At 40.0% G+C, this 19466-nt stretch overlaps 1 protein-coding gene across 1 annotated transcript; it reads right to left on the minus strand.

Annotated features, from left to right (window-relative positions):
• Nucleotides 1-10397: 10397 nt before the first annotated feature.
• On the minus strand, nt 10398-10922 carry LOC131630242 (uncharacterized). The gene has a single exon (XM_058901029.1). The coding sequence runs from the start codon at nt 10920-10922 to the stop codon at nt 10398-10400; it is 525 nt and encodes a 174-aa protein (XP_058757012.1).
• Nucleotides 10923-19466: the final 8544 nt, after the last annotated feature.

The following is a 19466-nucleotide window of genomic DNA, read 5'->3' on the forward strand; positions in this document are numbered from 1 at the left end:
ACCGTGTGGAGGGCGACCAGATTGTTTCTCCGGCCTTCGGCGAGGGGCCCGTGATCCAGGGAGCCGAGGATGTCCAAGTCAAGGAAGGTGTTTGAAGTTTCTGTCTAAGTGTGGGGCCTGCGTGCCCGTTATTTTGTAATGTTGTTTTTCTGGGGGGGTATGCCCCCCGTTTTGATCCTGTATGTACAATTTACCAGCTCGGTCTATATGGCCGTAGTTGGGCACATTTTCGGGTTGTTTGCCCGTTTTTATTTAAACACACTTAGTTTTTAACGCTTTTGTGAGTTTCTTTGGGATTTGTGCGCGTGCGTTATGAGTTTTTTGGGAGATGCGTTATCGTTTTCCAATGTCTTTATTCATTAACGGCACATTCGTTTCCCAAGATTATTGTTCCCCTTCTTCCCTTATAAAAGGAGGTCTCGTGGACCTCTTCTTTCTTCATTTCTTGCAGGAATGGGTGGAGCTACTGTGAAAAAAGTGTCTTCATCCTCGCGTTCTCGCGGGGTGATGAAGGTGAACAAGAAGAAGAAGGCTTCGACTGGCTCCGCTTCTCGCTCTCGTGGCTCTTTGAGTTCAGATGCTCGTGCTCGGGAGACTGGTGTGAGAGTCGTGATTGACGCGGATGGTTCCGAGACCGAGTGGAATGAAGATTGGTATCAGTATGTTCACTCGGAGGAATTTGCCAATCGGGAGGAATGACGTGTTTTCTTTTAAATTGTTTGTTTTGTAATTTCTCATGAATGATGAATAAAATACTGTTGCTGTTCCTTTATGTATTTATGTTGCATTTTATGAAGATTTGCTCGACTTATAACGTGTTAATCGCCTAGTGTGTGGAACTGTGGTCGATTGTCGGGGACGTGTGCCTGGCATATGGTGAGTCTCAGATTTCATTGTATTGAGCTTCGGGGCTCATGGCGTGAACGGTCCCTTCGCGAGTGTGGAGTTCTTCCGTCACGGTACGTGCTTACGACGGGGATGCTCTGTATTTAGGGCCCCTCAAAGAACAAAGAGTCTGCTCGATTAAGAGAGCGGGCTCCCGTTGTTTTGTTTCAGTTAGAGGTGCTCGGCTCGTACCGGGCTGCACCTTATTAGCTGTAGTATTGTTTGAGTTTCTCAGCGTTCCAGGGTCGAGCGAGTTCTTCTCCTTGCAAGTTCTCCAGGTAGTATGCCCCATTTTCTGTCCTTGCTCGAACACGATAGGGGCCTTCCCAATTCGCGACCAGTTTGCCTTCTCGGGAATCTTTGTGGTTTCTTTTTAGTACTAGGCTGTCTATTTTAAATTCTCTTTTAATGACCTTAGCGTCGTGTCTTAGGGCGATTTTTTGCTTAAGTGAAGCTTCTCGTAGGGCGGCCCCATTGCGAATTTCTTCGACCAGGTCGAGCTCTTCCCTGATTGCCTCGGTGTTTCCCTCTGACTCGAGTGGCTCTTCGATGCGTCTAGAGGGCACATGTATTTCGACGGGGATCACGGCCTCCGCTCCATACGTCAGTCGGAAGGGGGTCTCCCCGGTAGTGGAGTGTGGGGTGGTGCGATAAGCCCATATGACGCTGTGCAACTCTTCTACCCATCCCCTTTTTATTTCGTCTAGTCTTATTTTGAGGCCCCTCAAAATTACTCTGTTGGCGGCCTCTGCTTGCCCGTTCATTTGTGGGTGCTCGACTGACGCAAAATGTTGCTTCGTACCTAATTTCGTGACGAATTCTTGGAAGCGTCCGTCTGTGAACTGGGTGCCGTTGTCGGTGATGATAGCTAATGGTACCCCGAACCGAGCGAGGATGTTTCTTTTGTAGAAGCGGAGTACATTCAAGGATGTGATTTTGGCCAGTGGCTCGACCTCGATCCACTTGGTAAAATAGTCGACCGCAACTATGAGATACTTGTTCTGATTGCTTCCGGTCACGAACGGACCGAGGAGATCCATCCCCCACCACGCGAATGACCAGGGAGACGATAAGAATTTGAGTTCGTTGGGGGGCGCGAGGTGCATGTCCCCGAAACGTTGGCATTTGTCGCATTTCTTAACATATTCTTTGGCGTCGTCCTGCATCGTCGGCCAATAGTAGCCTGCTCGGAGAGCCTTCCGAGCGAGTGATCTTCCTCCTAGATGTTGGGAATTGATTCCTTCGTGTATCTCTCAGAGTATGTGGGGGACTATGCCCTCGTCTACACATTTGAGGAAAGGTATGGAAAATCCTCGCCGGTAGAGGCGATTTTCGACTAAGACGTACGAGCAAGCTCGTCTTCGGATGGTGGAAGCCTCTTTCGGATCGGCGGGCAAGAGGTCACTTGTTAAGTAATTGTATACGGGGATCATCCAGCAGGACGCGTCCCCAATTGCGCTTATGAGTTAGAGGGAAGATGAGGTCTCGGTACTGGGTTTTGGCAATATCTCCTGGATTACGGATCTGTTACCTCCCTTCTTTCTTGTGCTCGCTAGTTTTGATAGGACGTCTGCTCGTGCGTTGTGTTCCCTTGGGATATGTTTTACTCTGGCACTCCTGAATCGGGCCAGCCTTTTTTTCACAAGGGTCAGGTATTCGGCGAGGGCTTCGCTTTTAACCTGATATTCGTCCGAGATGTGGGATGCGACCAGTTAAGAATCGGTGAATACCTCAATGTCTTCGGCTTCTAAGTCGTTTGCGAGGCGCAGCCCGGCTAGCAGGGCCTCATATTCTGCTTGGTTGTTGGATGTCGAGAATGATAGTGAAAGGGATACCTCTATGAGGCTGCCTTCTCCATTTTCAAGAATAATCCCCGCTCCACTGCCGGTTGAGCTTGAAGCACCGTTCACATATAAGGTCCACCTTCGAGCGTTGTTGTTTGTTGTTTCGGGGAAGGCCATTTCGGCTACGAAGTCTGCCAAGACCTGTGCTTTAAGGGCTTTTCTTCCCTCGTATTTGATGTCGAACTCCGCAAGTTACAACAACCACCAGAGCATTCTCCCGGCCATGTCAGGGCGTGCAAGCAATTGTTTTACGGGTTGCTCAATTCGCACGACTATGGTATGTGCTAGGAAATAATGTCTAAGTCTTCGGGCCGCGGTTATTAACGCGAGCCCGACCTTTTCGATCTGTTGATATCTGACCTCGGGGCCCTGGAGTGCTTTGCTTGTGAAGTAAATGGGTTTCTGGCCTTCCGAGGTTTCTCGTATTAAGGCCGCATTAACGGCCTCGGTGGCTACGGTGAGATAGAGGTATAAGATTTCTCCAGCTTCTGGTCTAGATAAAACTGGTGGACTGGATAATGCCCGCTTGAGATGGGAGAGGGCGCGTTCGCACTCTTCCGTCCATTCGAATGTGGTCTCTTTGCGGAGTTTGAATAGTGGTAGGGCATGCTGCGCGGATTTGGCCACGAATCTGGATAGTGATGTGAGCATGCCATTCAAGGTTTGGATTGACTTTTTTGAATTTGGAGTGGGCAAGCTTGAGAACGCCCTGCACTTATCTGGGTTGGCTTCGATTCCTATTTCTGTCAAGTAGAAGCCGAGGAATTTTCCTGCGCGGACGCCGAATGTGCATTTTTCTGGATTGAATCTCATTTTGCACTTTCGGGCTTGCTCGAAAACCTTTTTAAGGTGAGCAGCGTGATCGGTTTCCCGTTGGGATTTGACGATCATATCGTCCATATAGACTTCGAGCATATCACCTATCTCTGCTTGAAAGACTTTGTTCATCATGCGCTGGTACGTTGCACCAGCGTTCTTCAGACTGAAAGGCATTACGTTGTGTCATACCCCAATTTTTGACCTAAGATACCACCTCATATCATTTGCATATGCATCATTTGCATCTCTAACAAATTGCATAACTTGTGTTTGCTGCTTGTGACTCAGCAGGGTTTAAACAAGAAATCCCTCATCAGTACAAGAAACAATCAATTAGGGTTTTGTTTTCCCTTCATCTCAAAAGAACCATCTTCATCAACAATCAACATTTGGTCCTCAAAGATTCATTTCAACAAGCTCAGAGACTTTGAATCAACCAGATTAGGGTTTTGACTGAAGATAGCATACCCCTGACTTTTGCTCAGGATTTGACCTAATGACTTGGGACATGACCTCAAGACCCCAAGTACATCATTTTGACCTAATCTATTGGCTCAGGACATCCCCTACACAAGGACTGATCAACAGTGAAATTTCAAATCACCAGATTAGGGTTTTTGAACTATCAGGGACTGAAATCAGGGATCACATTTTAGAAACCCTAAAAAGCTCCAGGGGATCACTCAAAGGTTTTAATCATCTTAAAATAATCCCTATGACAATATTCAATAGAGATTGTATCTCAATTCAAGATCCACAGTCATCAATTTCATCAGGTCGACAATTAGGGTTTTGACCTAATACACCTAAACAACTGACTTTTTAAACAGAACATGGTGCCACAACTTAAACCATGGCTCAAGGTCCTCCAATAACTCAACATGATTCATTCATACCATTCATTTGGTGAGGATAGTTTGGTTCATTTGAAATCTCCAGAAACACGATTCGTTTGAAAAAGTCAACTGTACAAGATCACCATTGACTTTTTGGAAATTTTGGTCAACCTTGACTTTTGAAGTTTCAAATCATCAATATATGATATATGAAGTCATTTGATCAAGTAAAATCAAGAAAATCAATCAAGAATCAAAAAGTCAAAAGTTTGACTTTCATACTTCGAAAATTTTCTAAGTGTTTTTCAATGGTTTTTTCCAAACTTTGGAAGGGAATAACTCAAAATTTCACCTACAAACTGAAAACAACTTCCAACATGAAAGTTGTAGATTTTGATCCAATGAACAACTTTGTCACATAAAATGATTTTCCAAAAGATCAACCATTTAAGAGATATGGAGCTTCAAAGTTGGTATCTTTTGAAAATTTCACTTAAAATCTCACTTTCTTCAAAGTTCATGGATCTTTTTCACCCATTTCCTTAAATGTCTTGAAGAAACTTTCAACTAGGGTTTTGAAGCACATAACATGAGCTTTCCAAAATGTCCAAGAGCATGAAAAAATATGGAGCATAGCTATGGCTTTGAATTATGCATTTAGTGATCATTTTCACTTGAAATTTCAAACCATTTTCACTAAGTTTCATTACTACATGACCTATAATGCAAGTAATGATGCATCAATGCAATAATTGAGAGATATTTTCTGATTTGAAGATCAGAATGGAAGAGGATAAGAAGCTTGGAAGATTAACCATGGTTAAGTCACTTTTAACCATTTGCATTTAATGTAAAGATTCCATTTTATCTCCAAATGCCAAATCACCATTCTTTGATCAACTTGCAAAGCTTTGCATTCAGAATCCTTGGCCTATAAATAGAGGTCCAAACTTCATTCAAAATCACACCAAAACCTTACAAATTATAGGTTTTCTCTTCCTTTCTTAGAATGCAAGTTTCATAGTTTTTCAAAGAGGGAGAAATTCCAACCTCCAAACCTTTGAAGTTCTGAGCAAAGTGATGTTTCCCACAACTCATAAACATCATATGGGATGTGTTTGATCCACTCACACACCCCAAAAACATCTAAAACCCAGAATCACTCTTCAACCTCCATGTTTGCATAAAGTGAGCCTTAACATGCCAATTTTCATACCAAGCCATATCTGTCCAAACTAACCTTCTAAACATCATCCATATACTTCATATGAACTGTTCCAACCATCATCCATGATCTGAAACACCAAAATCACCAAGCTTGATCCTCACTTGAGCCATACTGCAGATCGGGTACCATAGATTGATCAAGAGGTTTCCAGTTCATTCCAATCACTCAAACATGTTCCCTAAGGTCCATTGAAGCTGTCCAGATCAAGAAACAACATCTGGAACCTCTCATTTGCAGAATTCGATTCTCAGTTTTGGCATTTTTAAGGTAAGCTCTCTTGAACTTCAAACTCCATCATACATGCATCATAAATGAAAAATTGAGTTGCCATCTTGTTTCTGCACTATCACTGATCAATAACCCTCAATCAATTTCATAATTCATCAATCATACACAATTTCAGATTGAATCATAGAATTAGCGTTCTTCGTGTTCATCAGAAAATTGATAGCCTTAGAGTGAGAATAAATGAAATTAAAGATCACCATTATGTTCCTTATGAAAAACCGAGTGAGATAGACTATCTACTCGATCAAAACAATCCAGTTTCAAAGAATTTCAAAATCAAATGGGGATGGTGTTCTTGGCGCGTTTTTTTGTTCAGAAAGTTCAAATTCTTATTTTTTAATATAATTAAATAGAAGTGTGTTACTTACAAGCTGCGCGCGCAGCTCAGTTGGCAAGTGTTTTGGTTGGTGAGAGAGAGGGCGTGGGTTCAAACCCTTGTGAAGACAAACCATTTTTTTTAACACTATTTTTCTTCATTTTTACACAAACTTTAATTAATTAATTAACCAATCAAATTAATTCATTTTCACTTCATTTTTTGTACACTCTTTATTTAATATATATATTTTATGAATATAAAAAAAAATCACAAAAAATATTTATTATTTGGTATATTTTTATTAGGTTAAAAATGAATTGTTTTTAAGTGTTTTTTAAATACTTTAAATATTATTTTTCATTTGATTTTTTAAACATAATCACTTGTAAATATTTTTGTGACCAAATCCTAATCATTTAGGTCTTAGTTAAACATAAGATTTGTCTTTGTTTAAATTAAGTTAATTTCTTTCAAGAAAATTCAAACTGTTTTTAAAACAAACGATCACGGTTTTTCAAAACAATAAACCTTTTTCTTTTTTGGTTTTCTTTTCAAAAACTCTTGATTAAATCTTTTTGATTGATCAAGTTATTTTCAAAACACTGGGCCTCTCGAATATTAGAGAGTATAAGTCCCATTCCTTTTTCTTTGTACAGTTTTTCTTTAAAAACTTCTTTCAAAACTTTCAAACTGTTTTCAAACGACGAAACCTCGCGCTTTTAACAAAACAATCAACCTTGTTTTATAAAATAAAACATGGGCCTCCACATAGGTATAAGTCCCATTCCCTTACATGAAATTAGGTATTTCATTGTACATACACCTTTTTGTACATACCTCGATCAATTTGATTTTTAACCTCGAATATCAAATCAAAAATGAAGGTTTTCTTTAAATCTTCCCAAAAATACCATGGGCCTCCATGTAGGTCTAAGTCCCGAGCCCTTTTGTAAATACTTGTTTACATAGCTTTTGAATAAACTCAATGGGCCTCTCCCCGAGTATAAGTCCCGAGCCCCGTGTTTACAAATGGATCATGCTTACAGGTATATTTCCTTCATAAACTCCATTGTATACACACACCTTGCCATATATAACTGTTCATACTTGTTCATACTTGTTCATATTTGTTCATGTACTTGTTCATATTTGTTCGTACTGGTTCATATTTGTGATCGTGTTATATATACTTGTTCAACTTAGTACAACACTAGGTTCCCCATAGCCTCCTATTGGTCTTCGTGCAAAGAATCTCCCTTAGTTTAGGTTAGGACATAGAGTATGGTTTCCCGGTGAAATTGCTCTAAGAGCTCAAACCAACTATACCACGCCTCCTCTTGGGCTTTGTACAAACGACTTGTCCCTCCCATAGCCTCCTCATGGGCTTACAATGCAAGGACCCTCGATTGTCCCTCCCATAGCCTCCTCTTGGGCTTACAATGCAAGGACCCTCGGATAGCCTCCTCTTGGGCTTCGTACAAGGACCCACGGGCTTCTTATAAGCATCCCCAATATCCAAAACAAATGCCCTAGGAGATTAGACATTTATCATCTCTATGATAGGAGTATCTCATCTATATCATCACAGACAATCAATCAATCAAATAACTCTTTTGCCACAAGGCTGGCTAATCAATCTAACTTTTTGCCACCAGGCTGGCTGATTAATCAAAGTTTTTGCCACAAGGCTGGCTTCGTCGAAACTTTTGCCACAAGGCTGGCTGATTAATCAAAACTTTTTGTCACAAGGCTGACTTCATTGAAAGTTTTTGCCACAAGGCTGGCTAATCAAACTTGTTTTTGCCACAAGGCTGACTAAACAAAAAACATCTTTATCATTCTAAGCGCCATAAGTGGCACAGCCCAGGGCTTATAATGAAAAGATTTCAAACAAAAACAAACAGATGTATGTGATGATATAGATTAGATACATCGAACATTTAGATGACATTTGTCTCTTATCCTTTGCTTCCACTAGCATAAGTGGGAACTACGATTGCTCTGACTTACTCAACATCCCTTTGAGAATACGTAGGCACAAGGTCGTATCCTTGGCGAGCAAAACTTCTCCCTCAAACCACTCAAATCTTAGCACCCGTAGACCCCGAGCTACAGATGCTCTGATTCCCTCTAAGGGATATGTATGCAGAGGATCGCGATGATCTTTGCGAGCATAATCAAACAAACACCTTAGGTCCCACCTATTTCACAACAGAACCTCCACAATAACATAGAATGAAAAACATAACAAAGAAGCCTATAGAGTACTATAGATACGTTGGGTGCTAATACCTTCCCTTCGTATAACCAACCCTCTTACCCGGAATCTCTCCCCCACTTTTAAGGTTATTGCAGCTTTTTTCCTTTTCCTACTTTGGAAACAATAAAAAGTTTGGTCGTGACAAAAACAAAGAAAAATCTTTTTCTTGAGCACTCGAGCCCAAAGAAGGCATCTGGTGTCTCATCACACAAAACGATGATTTTTCCTGTGACACGTTGTAGTAATAGTTGCCTGATTCAGTCATGAAGGCCGTATATTTTTTATCAGTTTTAGCCATGGGTATTTGATTATATCTGGAATATGCGTCCATGAATGAAAGTAATTTAAAACCAACGGAATTATCGACTAATTTATCTATGTTAGGGAGAGGGTAATCATCTTTTGGGCAAGCCCTATTAAGATCAGTGCAGTCAGTGCACATGCGCCATTTTCCATTTGATTTTTTAACAAGTACAACATTGGAGAGCCAAGTAGTGTACTTGGCCTCAGATATAAACTTGGCCTCTAGGAGGTCTTTTACAGCTAGTTCGGCCGCAGCCGTTTTTTCCGGTGACTGTTTTCTTCTCCTCTGAGCGACGGCCTTGCAGGTCGAGTCGATGGTCAGGTGATGGCAAGCTACTTCTGAGTCAAGTCCGGGCATTTCTGCAGTGCTCCAGGCGAATAGGTCGGCGTTCTCACGGAGGCAAGCTTTGAGTTGCCTTTTGGCCAGGTCTGGCAGGTCTGATCCGATCTTGACTCCCCTGGTCGGATCTTCTCCGAGGGCTACGAGTTCAAAGTCTCTGTCTGGAATTGGCCGGAGGATCCCTTCTGATGCGTCCGAGTTGATGCTCTGCTCGAGTTCTCCCAAAAAATGACTGTCGAGGTCGGCAGTGTCGATGCGGGGCATAGATTTGTTGGTTTCTGAAGTAGCGCTGGTTGCTGTCTTCTCTTGGGCCGGTATCTTTATCGCGTTCAGGCCTTTGGTGGAGGCTTCAAAACACCTCCTGGCTGCTTTGATGTCGCTGTTGAGTGTCGCTACTTGTCCTTTGGTTGTATAGTATTTGAGCTTGAGGTGTACGGTTGAGGGAACCGCGATTAGCTCGTCCAGAGTGGGGCGTCCGAGGATGCACTAGTATATTGACGGGCAGTCGATGACCAGAAATTGGACTTTCACTGCCCTGGTGGTCTCTGCCGACCCGATCGAAACTATGAGTTCCACGAATCCCCACGGCTTGGTTACTGTGCCATTGAATCCTTGTAGGTCAGATCCTACGTATGGTGTAAGGTGACTGTCATTCAGCTGCAATGTTTTGAACAATTGGGAGTACATGATGTCCACTGAACTTCCCTGGTCGACCAATATGCGTCGCACGTCAAAATTAGTCATCCGGGCTCGGATGAGGAGAGGGATGGTCGCGTTAGGTGCTCCTCCGGGCAACTCTTCTTGATAGAAAGATATTGAGGAGGGACTGCCTTTGGCGTGGTCGAAGGTCGAGGCTACGTTCGCGCTGGCCGAGATTAGCTCGTCGAACTTGCGTTTCACGGATCCGACGCCCAGTTTGCTGAAACCCCCGCCTGATATAACCATCGCGGACGGGAATCTTTCCCATGTGCTATGGGAGGAATAGGTGGTTGCTGCGTTGGCCCAGTCAGGGAGGTAAAAATCTTTTGGCCTGGTAACGCTCATGGCTACTTGCATGGCGGGCATATCTTCCGCCGGCTTTTCCTCGGTGACTGGTTTAGCTTCTCTAGTGGCCTTCTGCTTCTTCGCATACTGTTTCAAATGTCCCTCCCTGATTAATATCTCTATGGCATCCTTAAGATGGATGCAATCTTCGCTGTTGTGCCCGTGGCCTTTGTGGAATCTGCAGAATTTCGATTTATCAACGTTTGGTTGAGCGGGCATGCTCTTAGGGAATCAGACCTTGCCCGTCTGAAACTCGGTGTTTGCGCATTCGTTTAAGATGCGCTCCCTTGAGGAGTTCAGCGGGGTGTACTCTCGGAATTTCCCCGCAGGGGCTTTGTAGTCCTTGGGGTCCCGAGTTTTATCATCTTTCTTTTTGTCAGTTCCCCGACGAAACTCATCTTGGCGCGCATTTTTACTGCTCTCTTCGTGCCTGGAATTGCGGACGGCGTGGGCGGCTTCTTTCTCCTCATATTGAATGTAGGCTTGGGCTTTGAGGAAGAATTCGTCAAGAGTGGCTGGTGTTTCAATTCCGACGGCTTTAGCGAAGTCCGAGCATGGTCGGAGGCCGCGCTCGAGCAAGAACTTCTTCATATGGGCAGTGGTGGATACCTGTACGGCTTCTTTATTGAATCTTTCTATGTACGCCCGTAGAGACTCGTCCTTTCCTTGGATAATGGCTTCCAAGGAGGCTTCTGACTTTGGGTGTTTTCGGGAGGCCGTGAAATGTCTGAAAAAAGTTTTCCGAGCACCCTCCATGACGTGATGGACTCATCTGGCAAACTTTTATACCAAGTCATGGCTCCTTTTCACAGGGTGGTCGGGAACAAACGACATTTAATGGCGCTGGGCACTCCTCTATAGTCGAGAAGGGCGTCAATGTTCTCAATGTGCTCGTCCGGATTTGTGGTCCCGTCATAAGTCCCTAAGGGAGGGGGTTTTTCGAGATCGGTTTGCAAGGGAGCCTCTAAGATTGACTGGGATAGAGGACCATGGCGTTCCTCTTTGTCGTCGCTGGCGGATGGAGAAAAAGATCGGCTCTGGCTACACCTGCGTCGCCTCCGGTTGTCGTCGTGCTTGGCCGGAGGTGATTTAGATTTTCTTCTTGGCCGAGGGGACTGTGAATGGTGTCGGGGACGCTGCTCGCTCGACCCTTTCTTGGAAGAAGGATTCGCCTTCTCCCTGGGAGAAGGGGAACGTGGGCGTTTCTTGGTGATCATTTCATGCCGAGAACGAGTTTTATGATCGGGGGGAGTTCTTGAGCGGCGCTTCTGCTCAAGGGCCTCGATCCGGTTACTTTGCTGTTGCAAGAGCGCATTGGTCTGGGCAAGAGCAGCTAGGACAGCGTTTATGGTCTGGTCCTGAGGAGGTTGTCCTTTGGAGAGGAAAGGGTTGCCCAGATTTTCTTCGTGGTTGTCCTTCCCGCTGGGATCTTCGAAACGATGAGATTGATCATCTTGAAGATCCTTAGGGGACGGGGACGCGGTGACACCGTCTCGAGGAATGGTGTTTCTTTATGGAGGAACGATGGAGATGTCGTTTTTCTTGAGAATTGCAGCGTCTATTGACGAGGGATCTTAGTTATTACCGGCCATGAGTAATGATTTGATTAGAGCTTTGGTTCCTGGGTTCTTGCAAGAGGCAAGAATGGATCAAGAAGGTGCAAGAAAAAGGAACGGGGGAGCTAGATTTCCCACAGACGGCGCCACTGATCTTACCGAGCAGATCAGATGACCGGCAACAATGAAGGCTTGAAGTCCGGGATGACATATGTGGAGAAAAAGGTGTTGTACCTGCAAGGCACTCTGATGCTAAAGTAAGTATAAATTCCACAAGGTACAACAAAGTAATGGGGTTTTAGTGGTAAGAAAAAGATTATCTTGCCCTCTGCATGTAGAGGGCTATTTATAGGATGTTTTGGAACGGATTGGACGCCTCCTTTTAGGGCGGATATTTAGGGGACGCGTGGATTAGTTGTTTACCGAGCACGAGGGGTCCTCGTGGTTGGTTACTTGGCATGTTTGCCCAATCTGGTCGGCTGGAAACCACCATGTGCGTCCTGAAGCGTGTTGGGCCGAAGGCGGGAATGGCCCAATTGACTGGATTGGGCCGGTCCAGAACAGTTCTCATTTCACCGAAACAGTTATTAATAGGCTTCCGGAAGATTTTTTTGGTGAACCAGAAGACTTGAAGAAAGAGTTTCGGTTTGTAAATTTGCATACCGGATTACTTACATAAAGTGTTCCGAAATTGATGCTCGTAGGGGTGCAGTTTCCAAATTTTTTTGACTTTTTAACTGAATGGTAAAAGTAAAATGGTAAAATAGTTAATATTTTTAGAGGTTAAAATTGGTATTTTAAAAAATTGTAGGGGTACAGAGACGAGTGTAGGGGTACAAAGTAAAATTTTCTCAATTACATGCAATTTTTGAAATCGACCAATCAGGACTGTCTTAAACTATTTGAAGATCTTGTTCTAATTTTAAAAATTAATTCTAATAAAATGAAATGTAAATAAATAAATAAAATTATTTTATTAAAATGGTAAATAATATTAATATCCAAAAAAAATATTGTATAAATATTTTAAATAAAATTTTATTTATTTAAATGATTTTTGTTGTTTGTTTTATGTGAAGTTTGTTTGTTAAGGAAACTAGTTTATTGAATAATTATCGCAATATTAATAGAAAAGTGTTTTAATTAATAAATAACAAAAAACTAAAATTATAAAATATGAGAATATGTCTCATCCCTTTAATATCTCACAATCATTAGATTAATCATAAATCATGTGTCAATTCATATTGATAATAAAATATAAATATTTAAAAAAATATATTTAAAACTATTTTTAAAATTATGAGACCTTTAGGCTATGTTTGGGAGTTTGGAGGGAAAGGGAGGGGAGGGCTTTGAAAAATAGGAAGAATTGGGTGAAAAGGGTAAAAAGATTTTGGGTATGAGACTTTTGGAGGGTTTGAGTTTATTCATAACACCAAAAACCCCATAAAATAGAAAACTCAAAAATTGTATTGAAGGAGGCTTTTGAAGGGCTTACATAAATTTTTCAAATATCTTTTAGGTTGTTATAGTATTCTGAAAATTAAAAATTTAATAATGATAATGACTCTTTTATCATTCTAAACAAAATTATTTTTTCAAAAAATGTCAAATATTTTTCTATATTTTTTTAAAATTTCGTTTTTGAAAGTCTTCCCCTTCCCTCCCCTCCAAACTCCCAAACATAGCCTAAAATTTACATTGCATGAGTTTTAACATAGCCTATTGTGAAATCCTCAAAATATCCCTAAATTTCGAATTCGCATCTTCAAAGGCATATTTTTCTTTAAAAAAAGGTGATTTCAGATATGCATATCCAAAAACACATTTTTTTTTTAAAAAATTGTTTTCGGATATGAATATCCGAAATAACTTTTTTTTTAAATGGTGTCTTCGGAGATGCATCTTCGAAAACTGTTGCGTTTTTTACAAAACCCAAACATAGACCCCTTCATTTTCATTCTCTTTAGTACAAACTTTTTTCCAACAAACCCATTTGTGCCAACTTGCATTCAAAGGATTCTTGCTCTACAACTCATTCCAAGCATAGACAAACATTCAAATCCCCATTCAAAATCAACTTAAAGCTTCAACGAAGTTTAAGTTTCCATAACTTTGAACTCTAAGTTGGAAATGTTATTAGGGATGTTAAAAATTAGAAAAAGGTTGTAGGGTGTAGTTATTGTAGGTCAATGATAGTGTTTAGTTGGTAAAAATTGGATTTTTATTAAGTTTGAGCAAGAAATGGAGGTCTGCCAAAAATGGTTGTTCGCAGGTGTTTTTGGAAGTGCATTTCCAAAATCACCTCTGACCAGTTTCAGAGATGCACTTCCGAAATATGGTCTGAACTGTATTTTTTTATTTTCAAATTTGTTTTAAAGTCTTATCGATTGCACTTTTTCAGGAAAATGGCAGGCAACCAGGCACCGACTGCTCGACTTAGACGGTAGGGAGACGCAAACAACTTCAGCTCGGCGCGAGAGAGCTGCACAATGGTCAGGTATCTGCCTAAACGATGCATGTGACATTTTGGACTTGTGCAGATGATACCGAGGTCTCTATTTGAGGTTTCTCCTGACATCGTTACCCGCGGGGAGCTCACTGTTATCTTTGAGAATTAGGCGCATCATCTAGTCCTAGAGGAGTATCGGCGTACACGGGCCACCCAAAGCTGACACTGTGTATATGGGTATGTGACATGGTTCTATCAGGAGTCACATCCTATCATGACACCCGATGCTCCTGGGCGTCCACCTAGGCCAGCACATGAGGAGCTCTTGGAGAACCAGCAGGACGAGGATGACCATGTCACTGATCTCTTGTCGACCTGTCAGCGGATACACTCGATAGGGCAAGAGGCATTGGAGAGGGATCATTGAGAAGGGAGGTCCAGAGGCGGTTTCCATAGTGCAGAGGATGGTCGGTGAGGCGTCCAATGCGGTAGGGTATAGGAGTCAGAGGCGATCGCAGGGAGTTCACATTAGGCATGCTCAGTAGTAGATGTCTATTTATGTTTTATTTATGACTCTTTATCCGGTGTTGTAATATTTTTACATTGAGTACTTATCTGAACATTATAGTATCAACTTCCATATTATAGTATCGACTTTTTAATCTATATTTGCGTATTTTTTATTTCCATTACATTTTATCGAATAGTAGGAGGTTTTAATTTTAATTGTACTATGTTGTTGTTTTGGAAAGAAATGAATCATTGAAAATCTGCATATTTCGGATACGCATCTCCGAAACAACTTCTTGGTGAATTCAGATATGCATATCCGAAATTATTGAAATCTGATTAAGGGTGATTTCGAAGATGCATTTTTCGAAATCTTTAAAATTATGATATGGGTGCCTTCGGAGATGCATTTCTGAAGGATATTTTGGGATTTTCAGGGATGTTTTTCACCCTATATGGGTGTACAAATAAATTCTCATATAAAAATGATAAGGGTTTCAGTTTAAGGGTAATTGAACTTCAGCATGAATAGTTCAAACATTATCAAAGCTTCTCAAAAATTTGGTTTAGCTAGAAGGTTTAAGTTTTTAGGTTTGGGCCTACGAAATGAGTACTTTGGTTCATCCATGAATATATTCCATATTTCATATTAAGTTAAAAATGAGTATCGTAATACCATTGAAATATGTAAAATGATTTGTTAATTTAAACATAACAGTAATTATATTAAATTACAATAAATTAATTAACATTCTTGAGAAGGTGTCAAAGTGTAATACAAAAACTTGAGTGAAAAGTTAACAAATAGTTTAGAGACAACAAAACTTTATAGCTAAAAAACAAACTTCCACTTAAATAACTCCATCTTGGTAGTAGAAATTGAATAGAACTTTGCAACATCGGATATCAATTCCTTCTCTAAGTAACAAACATGAATCTTGAAAACCGTCGGATTCTAAAAAATAATAAACGCAAAGCTTCTTTTTCTTGGCGAACTTATACAAACCCCTTCCAATAAAATTTTCATTTTTATCAGTTTTAGGATTGTTTGTTTTAGCTTTATGAATTATGCAGTTGTAACATTGATCAGTTTCAACATCAATCAGTTTTATCTCCTTCAGCCTAGGCCTGGGACATTTCTTAATTACACATTTGGGAAAGTGCTGCAAAACATCCATAAAAACATTTCATTTAGCTATTAACAAATATATTTACAAACATAATTTGAATCATATAAGATTGGTTTAAAAAGCAGTACCAACATATTAGTTGCGGTTGTTTTTGTTGGAACAAAATTGTTCATATCCCTTAAGTTTTTATGATGATAAAGTACTAAAAGAACAATAAGGTATATTAACATATTTTCAAGTGTGCATGATCATAAGCGAAAATTTAACTTGGTTCTGACCCTGAAAGAGCATATGAAGAGAAGCTAAAGACTCAGACTCTGAAGACCAAGACTAGGGAACTCAGCTTCTGTACAACACTTAGACTTTGAAGCAAATCTACTTTGTCAAAGCCATATTTTGAAGAATGTCAACTAGATCTTTATAGCGCAAGGCTCAAGAATAGTTGATTTATCTCATTGTGTCTGCTCTGATAACTCAGTAGATACCTAGTATGAAAAAGGTGTTTTAGATAAAGGTGTTTCACAAAAAGGTTGTAACAACTTCCAACGTATCTTTTCGAAAAGCTTTTAAGAAAATACCACTTGTGCAAGAAATCTTCCAACGTCTCTTTTTTCCTATATAAAAGTAGATGAATATTTGAAGGAAGAAATCAACACATTATACAATTATATTTAGCTAACGTGAACAGAGTTGATTCTTTGCACAAATTCTTAAGAGTTCTTATCTTTGTATATCTTAGAAGTCTTAAGTGTTAATAATCTTTGTGTGTATGTTGTACTATTTTTGTACCTCTGATTGTATATCAGGTGCAGTTGTTATCTATTTTTGTTTAATAGTGTAGGAAGTCTCTTGTTAGTTTGCTTGAGTAGTTGAAGCCTCTTACCTGTAAGCTTGAGCATAAGTCTCTTTCTAGTGTGATTGAGCAGTTAGTCTCTTGCTAGTTTTCTTGAGCAAAGTTGTAATTTGTTTGATTATAGTGAAAATCTCTTGTAGTACATGGGGGATGGACTAATACCGATTTTTGAAAGGAACTAAGATAACTATGTGTGTTATCCTTTATTTTTGCCTTGCTTCTGAACCTTTATATTCCACTGCTAACGTCTCTAAGATCAGATTCTGAACTTGTTCATATTCTAAAGTTAGTTTTTTGAGAAGTTGAAATAATTATCTATGACAATTCAACCCCCCATTATTGTGTATTATTCTCACATTCAATTGGAATCAGAGCATGGTATGTGCTAAACACTTGACAGTGATACACAAAAATATCGTGAAGAGAAAAATATAATAGATGGTTGGCACTGAGCCAAGTAATAAGAATATACCTTATGACTACAGTGCTACCGAGAAGATTCATTACTCAACTAAACCATCTACATTCAGTGGTTACTCCATTGAGTTTGAATGGTGAAAAAGAAAGATGTACACATATATCATTGGTCTTGATGATGAGTTGTGGGATATCCTTGAAGATGGCATTGACATCGAAGTAAATGGTGTTGGAATGGCAACTGATAGGAAAACTCTCACACCAGCTCATAAGAAAACTTGCATGAAACATCATAGAGTTAAATGCATTATGGTGGATGCTCTACCTCATTATGAGCATGTCATACCCCAATTTTTGCCCCGCGCATTTCAATTATCACATCGTCGCATATTTTGAAAAAAAATTGATTTTTGGTTCTAAAGTCAACAAAAAAATAACTTTGCATTCGCATCTTTGCATATTTTCTATATGAGTGTTGTTTTTAGACAGATATTTGTTCTTATTGTTATCTTTTTAAAAATATATATCTCAAAAATTTGTGTCTTAATTTTTAATTTGACTTTGTTCATCTATTAAGATTAGTAGCATTTTATCTTTATTTATATTTAGGGTTTATTTTTGTTTTCAATTAGCTTCAAAATGTACAAAAGCATAAAAAGGGAGAGATTCTTCATTGAATTCAAAAAAAAAAATTAGTTTTTATTCTCTATTTTGTTTTAACACTTTTTTATCATCATTATTATTATTTTAGTTATTATTATTATTTTTATTATTATTATTATGTCCCTTTTTTATTGTAATTGTTAAAATAAAAAATAATAATTAAAAAAATTGGGGTCTTTCACGTTTGCTTTTTTGATGCAGCCATATTTGTGTTTCTATCTTCTCACATCTCAACATCTCTATTCATGCCATGCCAAAAACCTGCTACCCTGCACCATAGCTCTGCACAATGCATCCAAAAATTGCACAAAAATGGTTAAACCAAAACCTGCACAAGAAAATAACCAAATTCAACTTCCATAAAAGTTCAAACTTCATCCCAAATTTTCCCCAATTCTACATCTAAAAACCTAATCTCAGCCTATATAAACAAGATTCATCACAACAGCAAGGGAAAAGACAAATCGGGAAAAAAAAGAACAGAAACTCTGCTTAGATTCAAAACTAGTCTTCCTCCAATCTTCATAACCAAATCGATCCATTCCCAGACCCTTACCTTACCATATCAACCTTTTCAACTCTGCAACACACAGACACAAACAATAGAGAGGGGGGAAGTCACACAGAGAGAATCACGCTTAATTTTCAAAGCTTCCTCCCAAAGCAAAACCTGATAAATTGCAAGTCCACAGCCTTCAATCACATAACCTTCATTCAACCTTAAACTCACACCACCAATGGATTTGAAGCCATCACGAAGTGGAAGTAACAAAAACTCAGAATCATACCGAAGTCCGAAGAAGAAGGAGAATCAAAGTAGAACTGTTGGAATACTTTAAATGATGATAACTTGGAGGAAGAGTTGGAAAGATTTATTGACATTAAATAGGCAATAAATGAACACAAGTAGGAGCTAATATGGAGATGAATTTGAAAAGGTTCATTTTAAGTCCCACATTGGAGGGAACACAAATATTAGTAGTGTATATATATTCCAACTTGAACAATTGTTGTTGGGCCCAAGGGCACCTACAATTTTATAAAGGAGTGAGGACACACCAATGTGCCAAGAAGACACACACAAGCGCGCGCGCCGCCGCCGCCGTCCGTCCGGCCGGCCGGCTCGGCTCGGTTCGGTTCGGTTCGGTCTACATGAATTAATTTTTTGGAACCCGAATTAATGGAAATTAATTATCATTGAATAATCAATTAATTCGGTAAAAATTAAATACTATTAAATATGAAATTAATTAATATTTAATATTAATTAATACGAATTGGTGGCGTGTCCTAAGACCAAGTCTTAACCTAGATTTTGACTAGGTTTACTTGTCCTCCAAGCTTGCTGACCAAGTAAATAACGGCTACCTTGACTGGGCCGGTTCAACTCTTCCACGATTTGGTCCACTCGGTTGGATCCTTTTTTGGCAATAAATACATTCCTTTCGTTCATTTGTTCACGACTCCAGAATTCACAACCGAATTCTTCCTCCTCTCTCTACCCTGCTTCATCTATATTTTCTTTTCTGATTTTCGACTGGAATTTATTCCAGATACTACGACTGGTTTTTAAACCATCTGAAGGTGTAATTCGAACGACACATCATAGTGCAAGTGATTGTCGAATTGTCTGAACGGGGTGTTTTATCCTGGAGACGTCGTCGTATTTCGAACTGCTTGGCATTATTACTGGCAGTACGGTGAAACGTCTTAAAG

This window comes from Vicia villosa, unplaced genomic scaffold (genome assembly GCF_029867415.1).
Source record: "Vicia villosa cultivar HV-30 ecotype Madison, WI unplaced genomic scaffold, Vvil1.0 ctg.000663F_1_1, whole genome shotgun sequence".
Lineage (NCBI taxonomy): Eukaryota > Viridiplantae > Streptophyta > Magnoliopsida > Fabales > Fabaceae > Vicia > Vicia villosa.